This window comes from Micropterus salmoides, unplaced genomic scaffold (genome assembly GCF_014851395.1).
Source record: "Micropterus salmoides isolate LMB-PRFRI ecotype aquatic unplaced genomic scaffold, ASM1485139v1 Ms_hic_scaffold_312, whole genome shotgun sequence".
In the NCBI taxonomy this organism is placed as follows: domain Eukaryota; kingdom Metazoa; phylum Chordata; class Actinopteri; order Centrarchiformes; family Centrarchidae; genus Micropterus; species Micropterus salmoides.
The window spans coordinates 24322-42382 of NW_024042396.1; the positions used below are offsets into that span (position 1 = coordinate 24322).

At 39.8% G+C, this 18061-nt stretch overlaps 1 protein-coding gene across 1 annotated transcript; it reads right to left on the bottom strand.

The window, feature by feature from the left end:
- Nucleotides 1–11018: 11018 nt before the first annotated feature.
- LOC119884053 (protein Wnt-7b) lies at nt 11019–15700 on the bottom strand. Its single transcript, XM_038694523.1, has 2 exons — nt 15671–15700; nt 11019–12692 (listed from the first exon to the last, which is right to left on the bottom strand). Exons 1-2 carry the CDS (start codon nt 15698–15700, stop codon nt 12213–12215), a joined length of 510 nt encoding a protein of 169 aa, XP_038550451.1. The 3' UTR covers nt 11019–12212.
- Nucleotides 15701–18061: the final 2361 nt, after the last annotated feature.

Genomic DNA, 18061 nt, shown 5'->3' on the forward strand with positions numbered 1-18061 from the left:
AAGATCCAGTTTGGGTATCTACATGCTTTAAGTGCCTCCTTCAAGTGTTTAAGATCCTTCTGTTGGGCTTAGGTACTTGTTGATATGTTGTCAGCTCGGTGGTGTAAGGTTCTGATTACACCTAGCTTATGCTCCAGAGGGTGGTAAGAATCAAAAAGTAAATATTGGTCCAATTTGCTTGCTCTTGTCTACTTTAATGTGTACGGCACAGTCCAAGAAGGCCAAACTGCTGTTGCTGAAATGCTCTCTTGTGAACTCTCTTGAGTCCAGTTTCAGTTCTCATACTTTTGTCACAAAGTCTATGGAGTTTTGGATGTGGTGAAACATGTTGCTGGCCAAGAGGGTCAGGACGTAGACCAGTGTTTGCAATGTTGTATGTAACCATGTTGATACTGCTGATGGTGGGCCTGAGGGGGGTCCTTCTTTATGTATCTTAGGTAGTCCATACATCTATGGGATTGCTTCACCAGGATACAAGTGGTGACATTGTTCACAGGGGATAATTTTCTCCTTCTATAGCTGTTGTAGACATTATGTGACCATGTATGTATGTATGTATGTATGTATGTATGTATGTATGGTTCCCAGATCTCAGCAGTTACAAACCAGAGGACAATGTTGTCATTACTAACAGAAATGATGGCCAAAACTGTGCAAAGAACAAAGTTGTAATAAACCTTTGTCCTTTAAATTAAGGACACCTTTATCCTTCAATATTAATGTAGTGGTAACTAGCCACATATTGTAGCGGGTATTACAGGCTTGATAAACTGAAATAGTGTAAAGTAGAGCTTGAGATCATCAAGCTTGTGTTCCTTTGCCATTATGTCAGCACCTTAAATGAAAATGCAAAATTGGGTTTAAGGTCACACAATAAACGTATGGCAGTAATTAAATAAAAAACATGGAATGAACTGCATTGGTTCTTTCACTACATATGTCCACCCGTACCTTTATAATGAATCTATGTTCATCAGCTTCCGTTTCATGCAGACTCAGCTTGACTTCGATAACTGAGTCTTCCGATTCATGTCTTTACATTGCGGCTATCCAGCACTGCCATCATGGGGCCTCTAAAGTACAAAGTGCTGATCTTGCAGATTGTTTTGCTTATACATCCAGCCTCTAATCTGCAAGATTTATACCTTGTCCCACCCCTGTAATTAACAGACTTCTTAATAACTCACCTCATACATTTATAACATTTACTATCCCCACATATCAGCACACAACAGGACCTATTGAGATGTCAGCTTCAAACTGAAAACATGAGGAGGTTGCCATAGTGACAGTCATCACTCATATTCTTCTCAAACCAACTTCAAGCTGTGTTCGTAATTTATTCTTCAGCCAGATCTAAAGATCTCTCTGAGGGAACTTCAAGTAACATATTTTGGGAAAGAGAAAAGAAGGCATATGACCCAAGAACAGGATCACTGTGGGTCACAAATCATAGTTTGTTTAGCTGTGAAGTTACTGTCAGAATTAACCAATCGTGATACGACCAAGCACATTTATGAAGTCCAGATCATCCACACCATCGAGTTTCATCCATGCTGTCATGGACCCCGACGACCACAGCACGACAACCAGTAGTCTGAGGCAGACTTTGGGGTCAACTCTCTGCCTGTGGCTCAGCGCAGCAGCAGAAGTGTCTGGTCAGACCCACTGGTCAGGCACCACGCCCTGCCAGCAACCACTGTCTGACAGCTGCTGTTGCCTCACCAACCTGCGCGTATGGGAAAAGTCCAAAGAAAGCCAAGTCGACAGTTGGGACATGACATGACAAGAGTGTTTGCGTGCCCCACCACTTTGACTCAACGTGGTGCAGGCAGTATTCTTAAATGGCCTGAGTGATGAGAGGTGTAACTGCAGGTCGCAGGCCAGCAAACTGGCAGGAGTTAAAAATGGATTTTACTGCTGCTTCAAGACAGACCTAATAGCACTTCCCAATGAGGTCTAATGCGTTTATGTATTTGTGGATAAAATTTTATTGCAATTCTGCTCAATAAAACAGAGAAATGTAAGGGTAGAAGTTTACTTTGGAAGGATGATATACAGGTCCATATGTAGAAACCATGATACTCAGAATTAGAAACATTTTTCCTCTGCTTTCTGCCAAAGCCCGCTAATTGATAGAACATATCCGAATACTGGTAAGGTGATCCTGAAATGAATATACTGAGCAACTACTCTTTGAAACCAAATCTTTTTTCACATGTTGTGAATGGCAAATGAAAATCATCACTGAGCAAATTCAAAGTGAAGATTTTTTTCTCTCAAAACATAAATTAAACATTTTGTTTTGCTAATGTGAGGACATAAATTTGATTTGTTGTGTTTACAGAGTTCAAAACAAAAGATCTGACTAACATCATCTAATGAACCATTCGCTGTTTTATCCATTCATGAGATTTACAACACATATGGCACTTCATAGTTGTGTTGTAACCTCCCACCCACAGAAGTTAATTGGTTAAAAAAAACAAGAGTTATTCACAGAATGGCTTGAAAATATCATTCAGATGAACTATAAATAATTATAAAGACCAAGGTCTGGCTTTAAGCAAAACCTGTATCCTGATTGTAAGAAGCAATATTAAATTGAATTACTTTGTGGTAGCACACAGCTTTGTGCATCCAAAAACAAGGTGCTGTTTTGGTGCCATTGTGGTTCCTGCTGAACAAGTTGACACCTGCACGACAAATAAAATGATTACTAACATTGCTGAAAAGCAATGTCTAAATGAGTGATCTGCAGCAGCTGCGTAGCTTAGCACAAAGACTAGAAACAGGTAGAAACAGCTAGCTGTCTCTGTACAAAGGAAACTAAATCTGCCTACCTGCATCTAAGATCACTCATTTAGACATTTTTTAATCATTAAAAAAAAAATAAAGGCCATTAAATTGTTCCAGAATGTAACCCTCCATATAATTCCGGTAAGAAACATTTTTAAACATTTTTTTCCAGAACAAACAAATGAGATATAACGTGTATATATATAACGTGAGAACTATAGAGCCATTGGTGCCGGTAGGATTTTGTCACCTTCAGACAGAGCTGTGCTAGCTGTTTCCGAGCTTTATACTAAGCTAAGCTAACTGGCTGCTGGCTTTAACCATATATTTAAGGGACAGTGGTACTGATATCTTCATCTAACTCTCAACAAGAAAGAAGTATTTCCCCAAATGTCTTACTATTGCTTTCTATTGGTTTAACAGTATGGTTGAATGAACAACAAGACAGATCATTTAAATAAACTGCAGGTTTTTTCATAGACTAAAGGCTGGAACTCCTCTTTACATCTTCTCCCTGGTAACTCTGGTGGGGTATTAAGAGAAGGAGAGGAGCTTGGAAGAGGACTGTCATTGCCAGAGCTTTGCCTTAAACAAAGACATGTGTTACCAAAGGGATGTCAGCCTGCCCGCTCCCCAGCACTGTGTAACTCAATCTCCCCACATTCTCATCCACTGAGGGGGGTTCTTAGGAAGAAAGGGTTAAGTATGTTGATCAAAGGCTCATTGATGGACCAAAGGACTTCTCTAGATCATCAGTGTGACCTCGGTGCATCCATCAGCCAGTAGAACGGCAGGACTGTGGTGAGGCAAGGCCCAGTTGGTGTGGAGGGGGGGGGCAGCAGGGAGCTGAGGGTCTTTTGGAGCTAGGGTGCTGATGGGCCTGTGTGGTAGATGGTGAGCTGGTGAGGGGAAACGGGATCCACAGAGTCAAGAAAAAGAGGGGAAAAACTGGGAGGAGGGTTGGCGGATTAAAGCCCCAACCAGCCTTTAACTTCTCCCAAACCACATGGAGCTGGTGTCCAATGCCCTACATATTCAAAGGCATGTACACTAGCCCACTTCCAGCCGGTGACACAGATGGAGACAGAAATATACAAGCGCTGGGCAACCAGTTTCTCTGATGTTGCTTTCCATGTGGTGCGCTCTGCTGACAGACTGAGTTAGCCATCAACTCTCCGAGCAGGAGATGGACAAGTTCACTTGTGTTAAGCAAACGCTGTCACCATGCTGCTCATCATTACCTGCCACAAACACTTAGAATCTGAAGTATTTGTTGGTTTGACACAGCCGTAAAATCCATTAAAAGCACTAGGATAATTAGTTTGAACAACAGAACCCAGTGTTTCTCGCAGCACTCTTAGCCACATGTTGAGTTGGAGCTGTTTGTGTGTTGTTCCGGTGACCTTCCATTCCCATGGAAAAGCAAAGGATTCAGCAGAACTTTCCATGTACATGACCCACATCATGGAACCTCTTCACCTCCACCACTGCTCTTTCCACAGGCTAGACAGGGAAGGATGATACACTGGCACAGAATCTCACTGGCACTTGCTGTGTAGTGTGGTTGGCTATTCCTGGACTATTCTCTGGACCTGACTCTAGTGTCACTCTTTAGTGGAGCAAAAGAGTTATAGACTTGTTACTGGTGCTCCAACCAGCAACAAGTTACTGTTACTGTGGAAAAGTACCCAACTCTGCTCAATCAAAATACTTCTCAGTGAGATTGAAGTGAAGAACTTGCTCAAGGTGAGCTAATTATTTCAAGACAGATTTTTAACTTGTTAACAACAAGTTTTTAAAAAAGCGTGCTGCGAAAGATAATCCGGAGTGGTGATCGAGCAGTGGATAAGACACGTGCCTTTGGTGTGAGAGAGCAAGACACTTAACCTCTAGGTGCTCGGTGTGCAACCTCTGACATATATAGCATTGTAACTCGCTTTGGATAAAAGAGTCAGCTAAATGAATAAATGTAATGTAATGAAAAATGCCAATGTTTTCCGAATGGCAGCTGTAAAGTGTCAACTTCTGTGGTTTCAGCTGTGTAGCATATTGATGCAGTTTTATCAGAACGGATCATTTTAGAATATGGCACTCTCTGAGTTTTTATGGTTTGGACTGAGTTAATTCTTTGCAGTTTTAGTAAGTTCAGTTTATTATTTGCAGCATTAAAATTAAATGCCAAATTCAATTTTCTAAAAAGATGAGTCATGGTTTAGCAATTAGCTGTAAAATGCATACTGTGTCCATGGAAACACAGTACCTTCGTATGTGTTAAAAGCAACATGCTTAGAAGCAGATATAATTTTTCATGTGATCATCTTCGTGAATTGTACGTTGCTCCTTCCAGAATGTTCAATCTTCTGCTTTGTCTCATGGTGGGTGAGGGGTGAAGTGCTAAGAAAAGGGCCCTTAAGGGTCTTGTAGTTTTTCCCTAGGTGGTGTCTGCTTTTAGAACCCCGACCTCACTTCATGAAAACAAAACGTGAGGAGAAAAATAACCTCAAGGAGAAGCCGTGGCCTAGCCAACCACTGGACACTGAGCAGCACAAAAGCGCGTGTGGGCTGTCCTCGAACTCCCTCTGCCAAATGTCTCCACGTAGAAACCCACTTCCCATCAAGATGTGCCTTTCTCACACACTCACAGGCAGACGCAGACACACACAATCGTACATAAAGAAGTGGCATGCAGACAGAAACAGAAGGTGAGGTGAGCAGACGAATAAATGCTTAGTGCTCTTTAAATCTACAGAATGAGCTTTGCACACACATGAACACAGACACACACGCCTGGGGTTAGACCCATCCCATCGTCTCAGACTGCTGATGCTGTCCTTAGTGTAGCTGTGAGGCCTGAGGGCGTCACCGCATAAGTATTAACCTCGCTCATATTTTACAAGCACCGCTTACTGCCCCAGTCCAACATAAACAGGTATGCTCGCCAACTTGGGCGTCATTACTCCCCAGGCTAATGTCTTGTGTGCTTATATGTATACTGTAGTCAGAACTTTCACTTTGCTATCTGTGAATCTAAGTTATTTACATTGCCCGTAACAGATATTTTGAACTTGTTCAGTCAGAACCATAAGTAGGAGAAAAGAACCTTTTATATTTATACAGACTCTATATTTAAAGGCATTGCATCTTGCCTCTTTTTTTCTTTCCATCATGCAGTCTTTGCTGTAAAGTTTGACAGTTGATTTCAGTTGAGTTTATTGCGCTCTGCATGTTATTTTTATATGACACTGAAGATATTCTGGAAAACGGCCTCTCAGATATCAACTGTGCAGAATAGACAACACACAGTTCTGCAAAAACCCCAAGCATGCGTCAGAAACAGAGACCCACGCTGGCACATTATTTGGACTATACAGTTGCAGATGGATGGAGGCAGTCAGGTAGTGTTCAGAGTCCTCAGTCTGGGGTCTTGACAATCCCCACTTTGCCTTGTGGTCTATGATGTCACACAGGGCTCTGCCTTTGAATGGCCATATGTTCCTCACCACTAATATCAAACAGATGATGAGAAACCTCCAAATGATGGTCTTTCACTAAGACAAGCAGTCAAAACAAAGTTAAAGGAACACAGAAAAACACCAAGCGACTATACGTTCTTAATTGCTGCAGGCTGTGTTGCGGGCAGCTTTAAACTGTATTGTGTGTTCTTCTGCTTTGTTGAGAATTTTAACATTTTGAACCTACATTATCATGGCATAAAGAGTAATTACATTTTTGTCCACGGGAGCTGTTGGAGAGTGAAGAGATGTTTTAAGCACAGTAGTATTTACATGTTTTTGCATCACCTTAACCAAAGCCTTCACATCCTGAAATAACAAACAAGACTTAAAGGATTGCCCCAGAATAATCCATCATCCATAGGACTGTTAAACTTCCCTTTACTCAACAGAGGAGAAGTCTGTAATTGAAGTGTGGAAGACAGCAATCCTTTTCTTCTAACTTGGTGTCTGGCTAATCTCAAGCACCAACTCAGAAGACCTCTGACTCCTCGATTTTTAATTTTATCCCCCCATTTGGGTAGTTTATTTCTTTTGCCACCCGTGCTTCTCTTCCCTCACTCTTGCAGATGTGTCTTATCTGTGAGAAGCCAAGCTTCTGATCTGAACATTGTTGTCTCACTTTGCCAAAGTTACAAATTACTAGAGGCAGAATGTTGGAGCTAATTCAAAGGAATTTGGGAGGGGTTTTGTCACTTCGCAAAACAGGGAAGAAAATTAGAAAAAATGACTTGAAGCAATGTTGCTCTCAACAAGCACCAAATAAAAATCTAAACTAAAAGTTGTTTTATATGCCCTTGGCTAAGTTCCATTCACATACCTAGACAGCCTTTATAAATTATCTTTACAGCAGAGAGTAAGTGGTTTTATCAGCCAAATGAGGAAATTACTCATGAGGATTGACTTGTTCTGGGCTACTTTATTGGTTCAAATCATTTTAATTTTTCACAGGACAAGGAAATCAATGACCACTTCTAGCGTACACAAGTTCTTTCAGTTTTCTTTTTCTGTCTGTCATATTCTTTTCCAGTTCTCTTTAATCTGTTTAAATAAAAACTGGCAGTCTTGTGACTCCTTCACATCCTCTTTGGAGTCAATTGAATGTACCCTGCTTTCCCAAAGCATTAAAGACCCTGAAATGTCTTGCCATTGAACTGAATAGCAGAATCATATGATACATTTGCATAAAGTTTATGCATGGCCTTGGCAGATAAGCTAATATCCTCTCTAGGGATGTTAGCTGTCATATTACCTCGCAACTGTCTTTCCTCCCATCTGGGCCCTGAATTGGAAAACTGGGTGCGTCACTCCCAGTGTGAATTAGACCAGAAGCATTAGCTTGCAGAATATATCCCAATGAACTAATGATCCTGACACCTAAACAATAGCTGCTTTAGAAGAAGGCACACACAGCAGACTCTGTTTTTCTATCTCATATTTTTAATGACAAAATGTTTGTCAGAAACAAATGGATTTATTTTTCTCAATCCAGGGCATAGTATAGGGAGCTTATGTGGTTCCGGTCCCCAGGGCTTCAGACAACTAACAAAACACATCTTAATTCTGCTCTGCTGCCTGCCTACAATGCTTTTCACATACAGGAGGATCCAGCAAATGAATGAAATAGCATGGCTGTCTTTCACTTCATAGAAAGCACCGAATGGAACAACTGACAGTGATCATGTCAAAAATGGTATTTTATGAATGATATGAATTATTTTTAAGTATTGGATTTCAAAATCCCTCACTGCCACAAAAAAAAAACTTCTATGCTTTTTGATTTTCTGTGATAAGCAATATTCCACAGAGTACATCAATTCAAAGGCTAGATAAAGTGAAAATGATTAATTAAATGTTTGCTGAAAAATCTTTTACCATGCTCTGCACACTTGGTTCGACAGCTGCTCCTACTTATATAGTGTACCCACTCTTTCTCCAAACCACTCTCAATTAGCTCCTCTCCTAAATAACCACTCTTTTCACATGCAGTTTCCGGCTACACATGCACCTCCTTGTTTCATCAAGCCATCTCATCCATCTCAAAAACACCCTCACAAAAGAACTACACTCTTGTTTGTGTGTCTAAAAACAAGAGGCACACTGAGCCACTTCCTTTTCACATCAGGTCATTTGCATGTAGGTCCTCTTCCAATTTACAGACTCCTAATGTCTCTGCCAACACAGAAAGCATGAGGATAGGCTCGAGTGTTGAGCCAGATATTCTGTTTCCTAAATCCCCATTAATTTTATCCTGAGTATCATGAATTGTACCACATGAACAGAAAATACTGCTAATATCATCTGCCATTCCAACCACAACAGAAAACAAATGTGCGAAGTGATGAGCCAGAAGAGTTAATGTGGGTGTCACAGGTGGCTGTGACCACCCAAGCCAGACAACCCCAATCAACCCCTGAATAAGTAGCATGGGTGCTTTTCATCCTTAAACTAAAAACATTTCCACCTTGATGAATAATGACATTTTGCACAGTTTATATGGATTCATTTTGTTGGGAGACATTGCTTTTTAATTTTCAATGGAAAATAACAGTTTCCATAATCCTTGTTCCTGCTTGCTTGATTGACACAGACATGGAGAAGACACTCCTTTCCATGCTGGGAGAGATAATTGACTTCTGTTCCGTGCGTGCCACAATCAAGACAGAAGACCACAGCATATTACAAAAATGTGCTGTGTAGAAAATAACGTCAAAGTCAGCACACTGCGTGATTTATTTATTTTTGATTTTTAATGATTTATGGTCCCTAACGCATTTGCCAGTTACTATATTAAGCGTGGTTAGAATGTTTGAATAACAGACTTCTACATAATGTTTGGCTTCAAACACACTACTACTCTGGACACACATAATGACCAGATTTAATGTGTGTGTTTTTCTTAAAGGGAGAGAATTTATGAAAATAATAGCTTTGGATATTTGTTGAAACAGTCAATATGGGCAACTGAATGCTGAACGGGAACATTCTTGTACCAACATGTGTTGAGCAATAAAATGAAGAATGTGGATTCCTGGGTTCAAGGATAAGCTTTCTTGTATGTTTCATAATACAATTCATCATTGAATTAAAGACACATCAGCTTTTTGTGTGGAAATCTGCATCCTTGTCAAGGAAACATGATTCTTTTCAGTTGCCTCAAGTTGGAGTTATTGTAATCTATTTCAGAAGACAATATAAATGTCAGAATGAGGCTATATGCTAGATATGTTATATTAATAAGATAAGTTACTTTAACTGAGAAAATATGCAAATCTATTTACATGACAACTGTGATCCATCTGAGTAGCACCTCTAATAAAATAAAATAATTTAAAGACTGATGCATATACAACATATTTAACTGCACTAGATGATTAATCATGCAAAGTGTAAGACTAGGCTACGTCAGTCTTTATCACTTAAATGTGTGGTAATTACTAATGTGCAAAAGTTATTATACATTCTAAACATATTAATTAATATGTAAACCAACATATGAACTGGCCTGTATAGTCTGTAAACCTCACATGACCTTGAAAAATATGGTATTATAGATTAAAACTGAATAGCCAGCAACAACATGAATATGCCAAGGAAACAAAAAGTGGTTATAACAAGTGCCACAAAGCACTGCCCATTGCCAGCCCAAAGCCAAGGTTTAGCCTGTGGTTTTCTTCTTTCACACTGCATGAATTGAAAGAATAATTAAACATTTTGGGAAATTCAGTTATTCACTTTCTTGCCAAGAGCCAGATGAGAAGATAGGCCACTCTTGTGTCTGTGAGTCAAGTTTGGAGGTAGAGCCAGAAGAAAGGAGCTTCACTTTGCAGGGTGGAACAACTAGTTTGACTCTCTCCAAAGATATACAAAAATATACAGAAATACGCCAACCAACACCTCTAGCACAAAGATGTAAAAAGGATAATTTATGGTTTTAAGGGGTGTTAAATGCTGTAATAATTTCTTGGAGAACAACATCATGGCGCTCTGACTTCCTGGAGTCACCAGCGCTGACACTGCACAAAGGTACCTCTGTTTGTCAAGAAATAGTTTTCCTTTTGGCCATAATTATTATCAATTATGATAACATTGTTCTTACCAAGTTAATTGCAATGTTCTGGGAATGCTGAGACATTGCAAAAATGGAAGTTAACTTGAGTTTTTAGGAAGAGAAAATAAAGGCGAACAGTAAAAGTATTACTCCCACTGTCTGTTCAGACCATCCATCACAGGTGACGGACTGGTTCAACTTTGACCGATTATACTGGCTGTCGTTGTGCATTGACTATAACCTAGTTTTTGGGTCTGCTCATTATTGTCTTTACAACCTTTCTCAAATTTCTCATCATCCGACTTCTTGTTATTTTTTGACGTGTCTGACTTTGTTGTATCACTGTTCCCGGATCTCAGCAATTACTGTGGTTATTATAACTGCTATCCTAAACTCCTAAAATAAGAGCAGAGCTAATTTAGCCATATATAAATATCCACTGTAGCCCTAATGAGAAAAAACAAGTGTAAATCATCAGACCAAAGTTAGCCTTGTGTCAAGTGAAAAAACTATAAACTCTTGTCCAGCAGAATAATAGGTTAAATAATAATAATAATAATAATAATAATCTCTTCTTTAAGTTTTGTTACCTCTGCTATTATATGATTGGGTGTGTGGTTGTAATCATCGTCTATTTTAGCAATGAACTGCCAAACTGAGTCAAATGGGAGTTTATTTAGTTTTTATGAGTTGTATCTGAATAGAAAATATCAGTGCAGCACTCAAAACACATCCAGCAACATATCAGTTTCATGTTTAATAAATTGAGGAAGGATCTTTGCAGTTAACTGATTTTTTTTTCTTGCTACTGTCTTTTAACTGAAATTGCAAAATCATCCAAATCGATCGCTTGGAGAAAAGGACTGCACACAAACTATGCTACAGTAAAATAGAATCAAGGTGTTTGAATGTGAAAGCACACTGTAATGATGTTGTCAACACACCAGTAGAAATGTAACCTTTTTTTTTTCTTTTTATGAAAAGATGAGGTGTTTTAGGGATTGGGGGATAATTTTCTGATGGACACACATCTTCAGTCAGAGTTTCTAAAAAGTATTTTTCTTTACACTTAGTACAAAAAAGACATCTCTACCCGTTAGTGCTTCGTTTTAAGATACTATAACATAAATAAACAATTTATTTTCAGTGTTCAGAACAGACAGTTCCAGTGTGACTGGAAAACTAACATACTCCACCATATTCCAGTTGGCAGCAGAGGGTTTAACAGAGTTCTCCACTCAGATTTTGGCGCACCCCAACGCACCATACTTACAAAATGTTCTTCATTTCTACAAACCTCCAACATACGTCCCAGCCAATTTGGGGGGGTCATTCATGCCAAGATTCACTTTTGCTCCCCTTTAGTGAAAATATGACAAAACCCTTAAAAGTTTTCTATCGAAAACTTGACAAATCTCTCCCAGTCACAACCTCATCAGCTGCTGTCATTTTGATCAATTCCCAGTTTACTCTGTTTTCTCTCCATGCACAAGTCTCTTGTGAATTCAACAATTACAATCCCAGAGTGCAAAGCACAGTTCCCACTAAGGGTCTCATTCATTATCTGTAGTCCCAACTTCACTGTGGATACATCAGTACAGGAGGACAATCTCTATGTGACAGTAAAGCTCATGGGTATTACCTACTGATATTTAGCATTTACTTTCTGAAAAGAAATTAGATAGATTCTGCTGTGCAAAACGATGCCATGAAGAGCTGATAGTGTAAATTCCATTCCTTTATTTCAAAATCTTTCACTGGTCCATGTCACACATTTATCGCTCGCTTGACTCTTCCTTATTCAGCTAGTCCTTGGTGCCTCACTTCCTGGCACTGAGTTCCTCTGGTCCTTATTTGCAGGTAAATACCTCCGTCCTCTCACTGCACGTGTTGCACTTGACGAAGCAGCACCATTGGAACTTGCAATTGCACTGCCACACTTTGGTGTACTGGTGTGTATTGTAGCCCCGCCCACAGCACATAAGGTCACAGCCGTCTGTATGTGGCGAGGTGCGGTTGCACAGTCGTCCCTGGGTGCCCACACTCCCTGTGGCTGCATCCTCCTCGCAGTAGTTGGGCGACCTCTCGATGTAGACAAGGTCTGTCTCCATGGGCTTGCGGTAGCCCTGAGTCTGCTTCACTTTGAGGTGGGTGGGCTGGCGCAGTCGACTAGCCCGAACTACCTCCACGTGCACAGCTTCGTTGTACTTGTCCTTAAGTACGTAGCCAATCTCACGGAACTTGGGAAGTGTAGTCCAACAGGTTTTGGTGGTGCAGGAGCCTGACACACCGTGACACTTGCACTCTAGCTTCATCCTTTCTTCTAGAACCTGGAGAGTAATAGAGAAAATAAAACAGTTGTAGATTGCAACAAATATAGACATGAAATTAGACTCCCAACCCCAAATTAATAAAAGGACAAACCCCTGTCTCTCTTAAAAAGTCAGTTCACCTGTGAATACTTTCTCAATGACATCTGGTGGTCACTACAAATGCAAAAACAACATACCAGTAAGACTTCTCAAAAACTTGTATTGGTGTAGGAACTGTTTAACTATTTCTGCATTCCATAAACACTGACAGACAATTGTTTTAAGTGAAAAGGACACTAAACATTGGCTTTATTAATGAATGACCAGGTTTTACCCAGAGGCTGCCACTATTAAATATATTTATGTTTATTGTGGCTGCAACATCTAGTGGCCGCAAAGGAGGTGACGTATTACAAATAGTAAATAGGAGAACATCCCATGTGAAACCAAGTAAAAGTTATTTTGAGTTTTAAGTTTAATAGCATTACTGACTTCCGTCACGTGAGTTAACATACTTACCTACTTACTACCCAAACCACTATGCCTTCCTAAACCTAACCAAGTAGTTTTGTTGCCTAAACCTAACCGAACTGCAACCATTGGGCAACGTTAACCATGCATGTGACTTAGGTCACATGACTTATGTAAGGTTCAGTCACTGGACTGGTATGGGAAATGCTCACATATGTGTTGTTTTGGGAGGCAATGACAAACTACCTATTTTGACATGTATGTCAGATCAAATAGACTTCAGGATATTTAGGTACTTTAATTTGTCAGAATTTGCCAACCTGGCTTGAGTGCATAGTGATAGATCTCTGAGAAGTAGGCAAATCCAAGCGTATCTGAATTTGCAGTCATGGATGACATGCAGTTGCACTTTGTTACTGATAATATTCCATCCTGTAATTTTGTCTACCTTCCCTAAACCACATCAATGGCAGAGAAAAAAACATGGATCTCATATAGCTATCAGTCATCTTGGATAATTTGAGTCCAGATTATTGTGTCATTAAATGTGTTGCACATGCAGTACAAAACAAAGACAAACTCAATTAATTGTTTACAGCTGGATAAGAGACTTGAGGTTTATTTGACTGCATAAACAACATTGTGATAAATAGAAGAAAGCAATGTTGCCACATGCTTGAAAGTGGATCACAGTTATAGATTAAGATGCTTTTACTCAAAGTCATTCAATGCAAAAATGTAGAATTTTTTGGTTGTGCCCTTAGTAAGACATGGACTTAACTTGTCTTTGAGGCTATCTCCAAAATGTGGTACAGAGGACAGAATGTCTTCACTCAATATTTTGCCCCGTGAGACTAAGAAACTAAAAAACCTTAAAATAAAAAATGTACCCCCTTCATTTTCTGCCGAACTGTTGTCACAGGCTGAGGAGGAGAGGAAAGGGGGGATGGAGTTCAAATGGGTCATATTAACATGTCTGTAATAGTCCTGACTAGCACCTTTAACCAAATTAGGAACCCCCGACTTGGTTAAATGAAGCATGTGTCATTGTTGTAGATGTAAGTTTGGTTGGCATGGCATGTTTCCAGTGTACTTTTTCCCGGCAACCCACCTCACAATCGGCACAAGTCATCAATCTATCAGACACTTATGAAGTGTACACAAGAGTTGTTCAGTATCTCTGTCTGTCCATGAACTCATGTGGTACCAGTTTCCCTACGTAAGTACATTTGATTGAAAAAACATGAGCTCCCCCGACATCATAAAAGCCTGGGTCAATCTCGCCTCGGATGTTGATTCAGAATGAGGATTTCCAAAAATGTATAGCACAAAAACCACAAGGAATGCCTGGTATAAGGACTCTGACAGATGCATGGAAACATTTACTTAAACTGTGTCCATCAAAGCCTCTGATCTGTGACTAATTAGTCCAATATGACCAGATCACTTGTTGAACACATAGCCCTGACGCAAGATGAAAGAGATCTGGTGATTAACTGGGTGTTTTTATACATTCGGTTTAGTCACGGAATTATTATAATTATAGTTTTCTGTTTCAGTGATGCTTCTTATTGGTGAAAACAAAATCTCAGCTGGAAGCTGAAGCTCATTGGAGGCACAACTTCCTCTCTCATCAGACTCAGGATAATTTTGATCAGTTCATTTGTCTTGTATATGTTGGTGTTCAGACTCTTTTTTTATACAAAATGTCATGGATCATGCTAGCACATAATACTAAAACATACTGAGCTCACCTGCAGGGGACAGGGAAAACAAACAAGATCTATAAACTTACACCTGATCTATTTTTGACAATAAAGAAAGCCAGCAGAAAGGGGAAGATACTCTTCTCTATAAAAAAAACAACAGTGAATTATGATTAAATAATTAACAAAGGTCCCAGTTACATTTGTCATTTCTTTGTCAAGTCTAGTATCTAGATTTAGATGTGACTTAATACACCTTGGTCTACACACTTAGTATTTGTGTTTTTGTTGGCTAGATCATGAATCTGAAGGGAATCTGGGTTTTCACCAGCTACATGCAAATGCCAGTCTGCACTCCAGTTAAGAGGGTAGTTTTATCCACTAGATGTTACTATAACTGTCAAGAATGTTAGAAAAACTATAACGTTAGCAGTTTAGTCACAACAATAAACAGTTAGCAATAATGGTGAGCTAGCTAAGAAATACCATAAGCACAAAAAGTGTCAGATTCAACCCGTCTCAAATACTTTTTGGATGTTTTTACACCAGTTGTTTGATATCTGATTGCTATCCACCTAAGACACGCATGCCAGCACATAATGGGATCAAACAAAGTGAGTGTATTCACAGAGAAAGTTCAGGCCTCTGTATCCTGAATAACCTCTTCCAGTCTGAGAAATATTTTGGATTCCTACTGTCTCAGGAAAGAGGAAATCTGACTTTTGCACATCCTTCTAGAATCTGAGTTTCCAAGCCCCAGCGTGACAACAGCAACAGTGCCAACTCCAACCAGCCAGCATCCTGGCATGCAGCACATACCCTATCAGTCTGCTGTGTTAACACCGGCATTGTCGGCCTGCTTTCACACCCTGAATAGACGCAGTCAAATGGCAGTGACATGTTTTGGTATTGTGCAGAGAACTGCAATAATTTCCTGTCACTGACTTTACACTTCATAATTCCATGAAAGGAACTGGAAAGAGGGGATGGCAGTCCTCCATCTGGCAACCACTGGCCAGGCCCTATTTTCCCAGTGGACACGATAAAGCCCAAGTTATTAATTAGATCCATTTGTCAATATAACATCATCTCTTTTCTTTTATTTACCTCTCACACTCTTTTGCTCTCTTTTTCTTTCCCCCATGACTGTTCTTGGATGACTAATCGCAAACAAACATGTCCATAATGAAGTTTGCCAACACACTCTCTCAGAAATAAAAGCCGCCCTCTTAGAATGGAAAGAAATGTCAATAATTGGCTGAAGCAAAACAAGCCGCTGAAAGGCAAACTGGGTGATCAATCAATCAGCAACTTGGTTAATCACAGTCCTTTGTCACATGACTGTGTGACTTTTAGCTCTTTATCTGGGACTGTTTGCTCTTCTGCACCCATGCATGAACACATGCATGTTTGTCAAGTAATGAGTCATAAAATGTTTTGTTTCTTTAGAGGAAGACCATTTCATGCTATCTATTTTCAAGGACTCTACTTAATTCCAACTTAAGTTTGATTTCTGTCGTTTTAGCCATCATATCTATCGCTTATGATAACATCATACTATTGACAAATAATTTCTGGGCTCTGGAAGTACAGCAACTGGAAGTACAACAAAGTGGAGGCAACATGATCAGTAAAACCATCAGTAAGTTACAAATAAACTTTTTTCTGTCGCTATGGTACTATTCACACAACTATAATATGTAATATTTCACCACTCTTAGTACATAAAAACAACAGATCATCAAAAAGGACTTTTTCTTACAACAATAAGTACATCTGACATTGACTTGTAAAACAAGAACATGCAGAAAGACATGTTTCACATTGAAATACATTATTTTCATACGTAAGTACACACGGTAGCTCCGCTTTAATCTTGACAAGCTGCAGAGCTGCAGTCTCTATTCATTCAACTTACACTGTAAACTGAGGCTTTTTGAAGACCCTTTTCTCTCTCTCTCTCGCCTGTCATTCTCTCTCTTGTGTGAGTTTTGCGTGCATGCCGTGCTGCCGACAACTACATGCACGTCGCGGTTCCCCGCGGGTCTATTTCAAGTAGCCGGCTATTTAAAAATGGTAAAATATTCTTTGTGAGGTTCATCAACGGTGAGAAATTCTCAGAAAGTCCTGCAAGGTGCGGACAACTTGGCCAAACACCAGTGAACCCGGGGCTCAGTCTCTTCAGCAAGTGTTCCTAGGGTTACAATTTTGGATTTATTTATGCACTTTTAAAAACATTTATTCAAAGTTTTATTCTTTTTACATGTTTATTTACAGCATTAAACGTTGAAATTTATATTGTAAGAGGCTGTATTAACTTATTGGGAGAAAACTGGTAGTTCTATGTAAAATCAGACGTTGAGCACCCCCATATCGCCAAAATGGTATGATCCTTGTTTCGCTGCGAAGCTTCGACCGTGAGATTGACAGTCGAATCAGACTCCGCCAATCAAAGCATTGAATCTTCGACTATTAGGGGTCAGCCCTAATTTTAACACCATATTTTTTGTCATACTGCAAAAATGCTGCAGCTCCTCTTTTTACCCTGTGTGTTGAACCCTTCGTTTTAGCTATGGAGTGATACATCTTGTCTTTACATGATCTTTGTTGGGAGTTGCACATGCGCAGTTCTTAGTTAAGGACTACTAGCCCAACAGAAGCAGAGAAGGGCGGGTCAGTGAGAAGCCGGTAAACACGGCTTCAGTTTAGCTGTATATGTTCCCGTTACCAGCTCATCAACATGGACTGGAGCAAGAGTTGGTGAGTTATTAATCTGTAACAATAGTATCTTTCATTCATAAAGTTATAACTGAGCTCTGTCTCTACATCACAGTAACAACTTTATGTCCATTGAGTGTCTGGAGGATAACTAATTTGGAAGGGAGAGGAGAGGTGTGTGCTGCAGCTCAATGTTTTTCCAGAGTGTCGGAGTACCCGCTTGGCGAGCGTTATATGACGCGCATTTCAGCTGGCCTACAAACGAGCTGTTTTCAGGCAGTTCACAGCAGTGTTTTCTGTGGGAGATGGGAACTCCCTTTGGGTTGGACTTTGGGCTTTCTGACTTTGCAAACGTAATACATGCACAAAAAGGATATAAACTCAATAAAGGACAGGGAAAAAGCCAAAAAGCATAATACCACCTATTTAATTTACATGTATGTATTGTTGTTTCATTTGCCTTATAGTTCAGATTGAAAACTTCAGAATCAC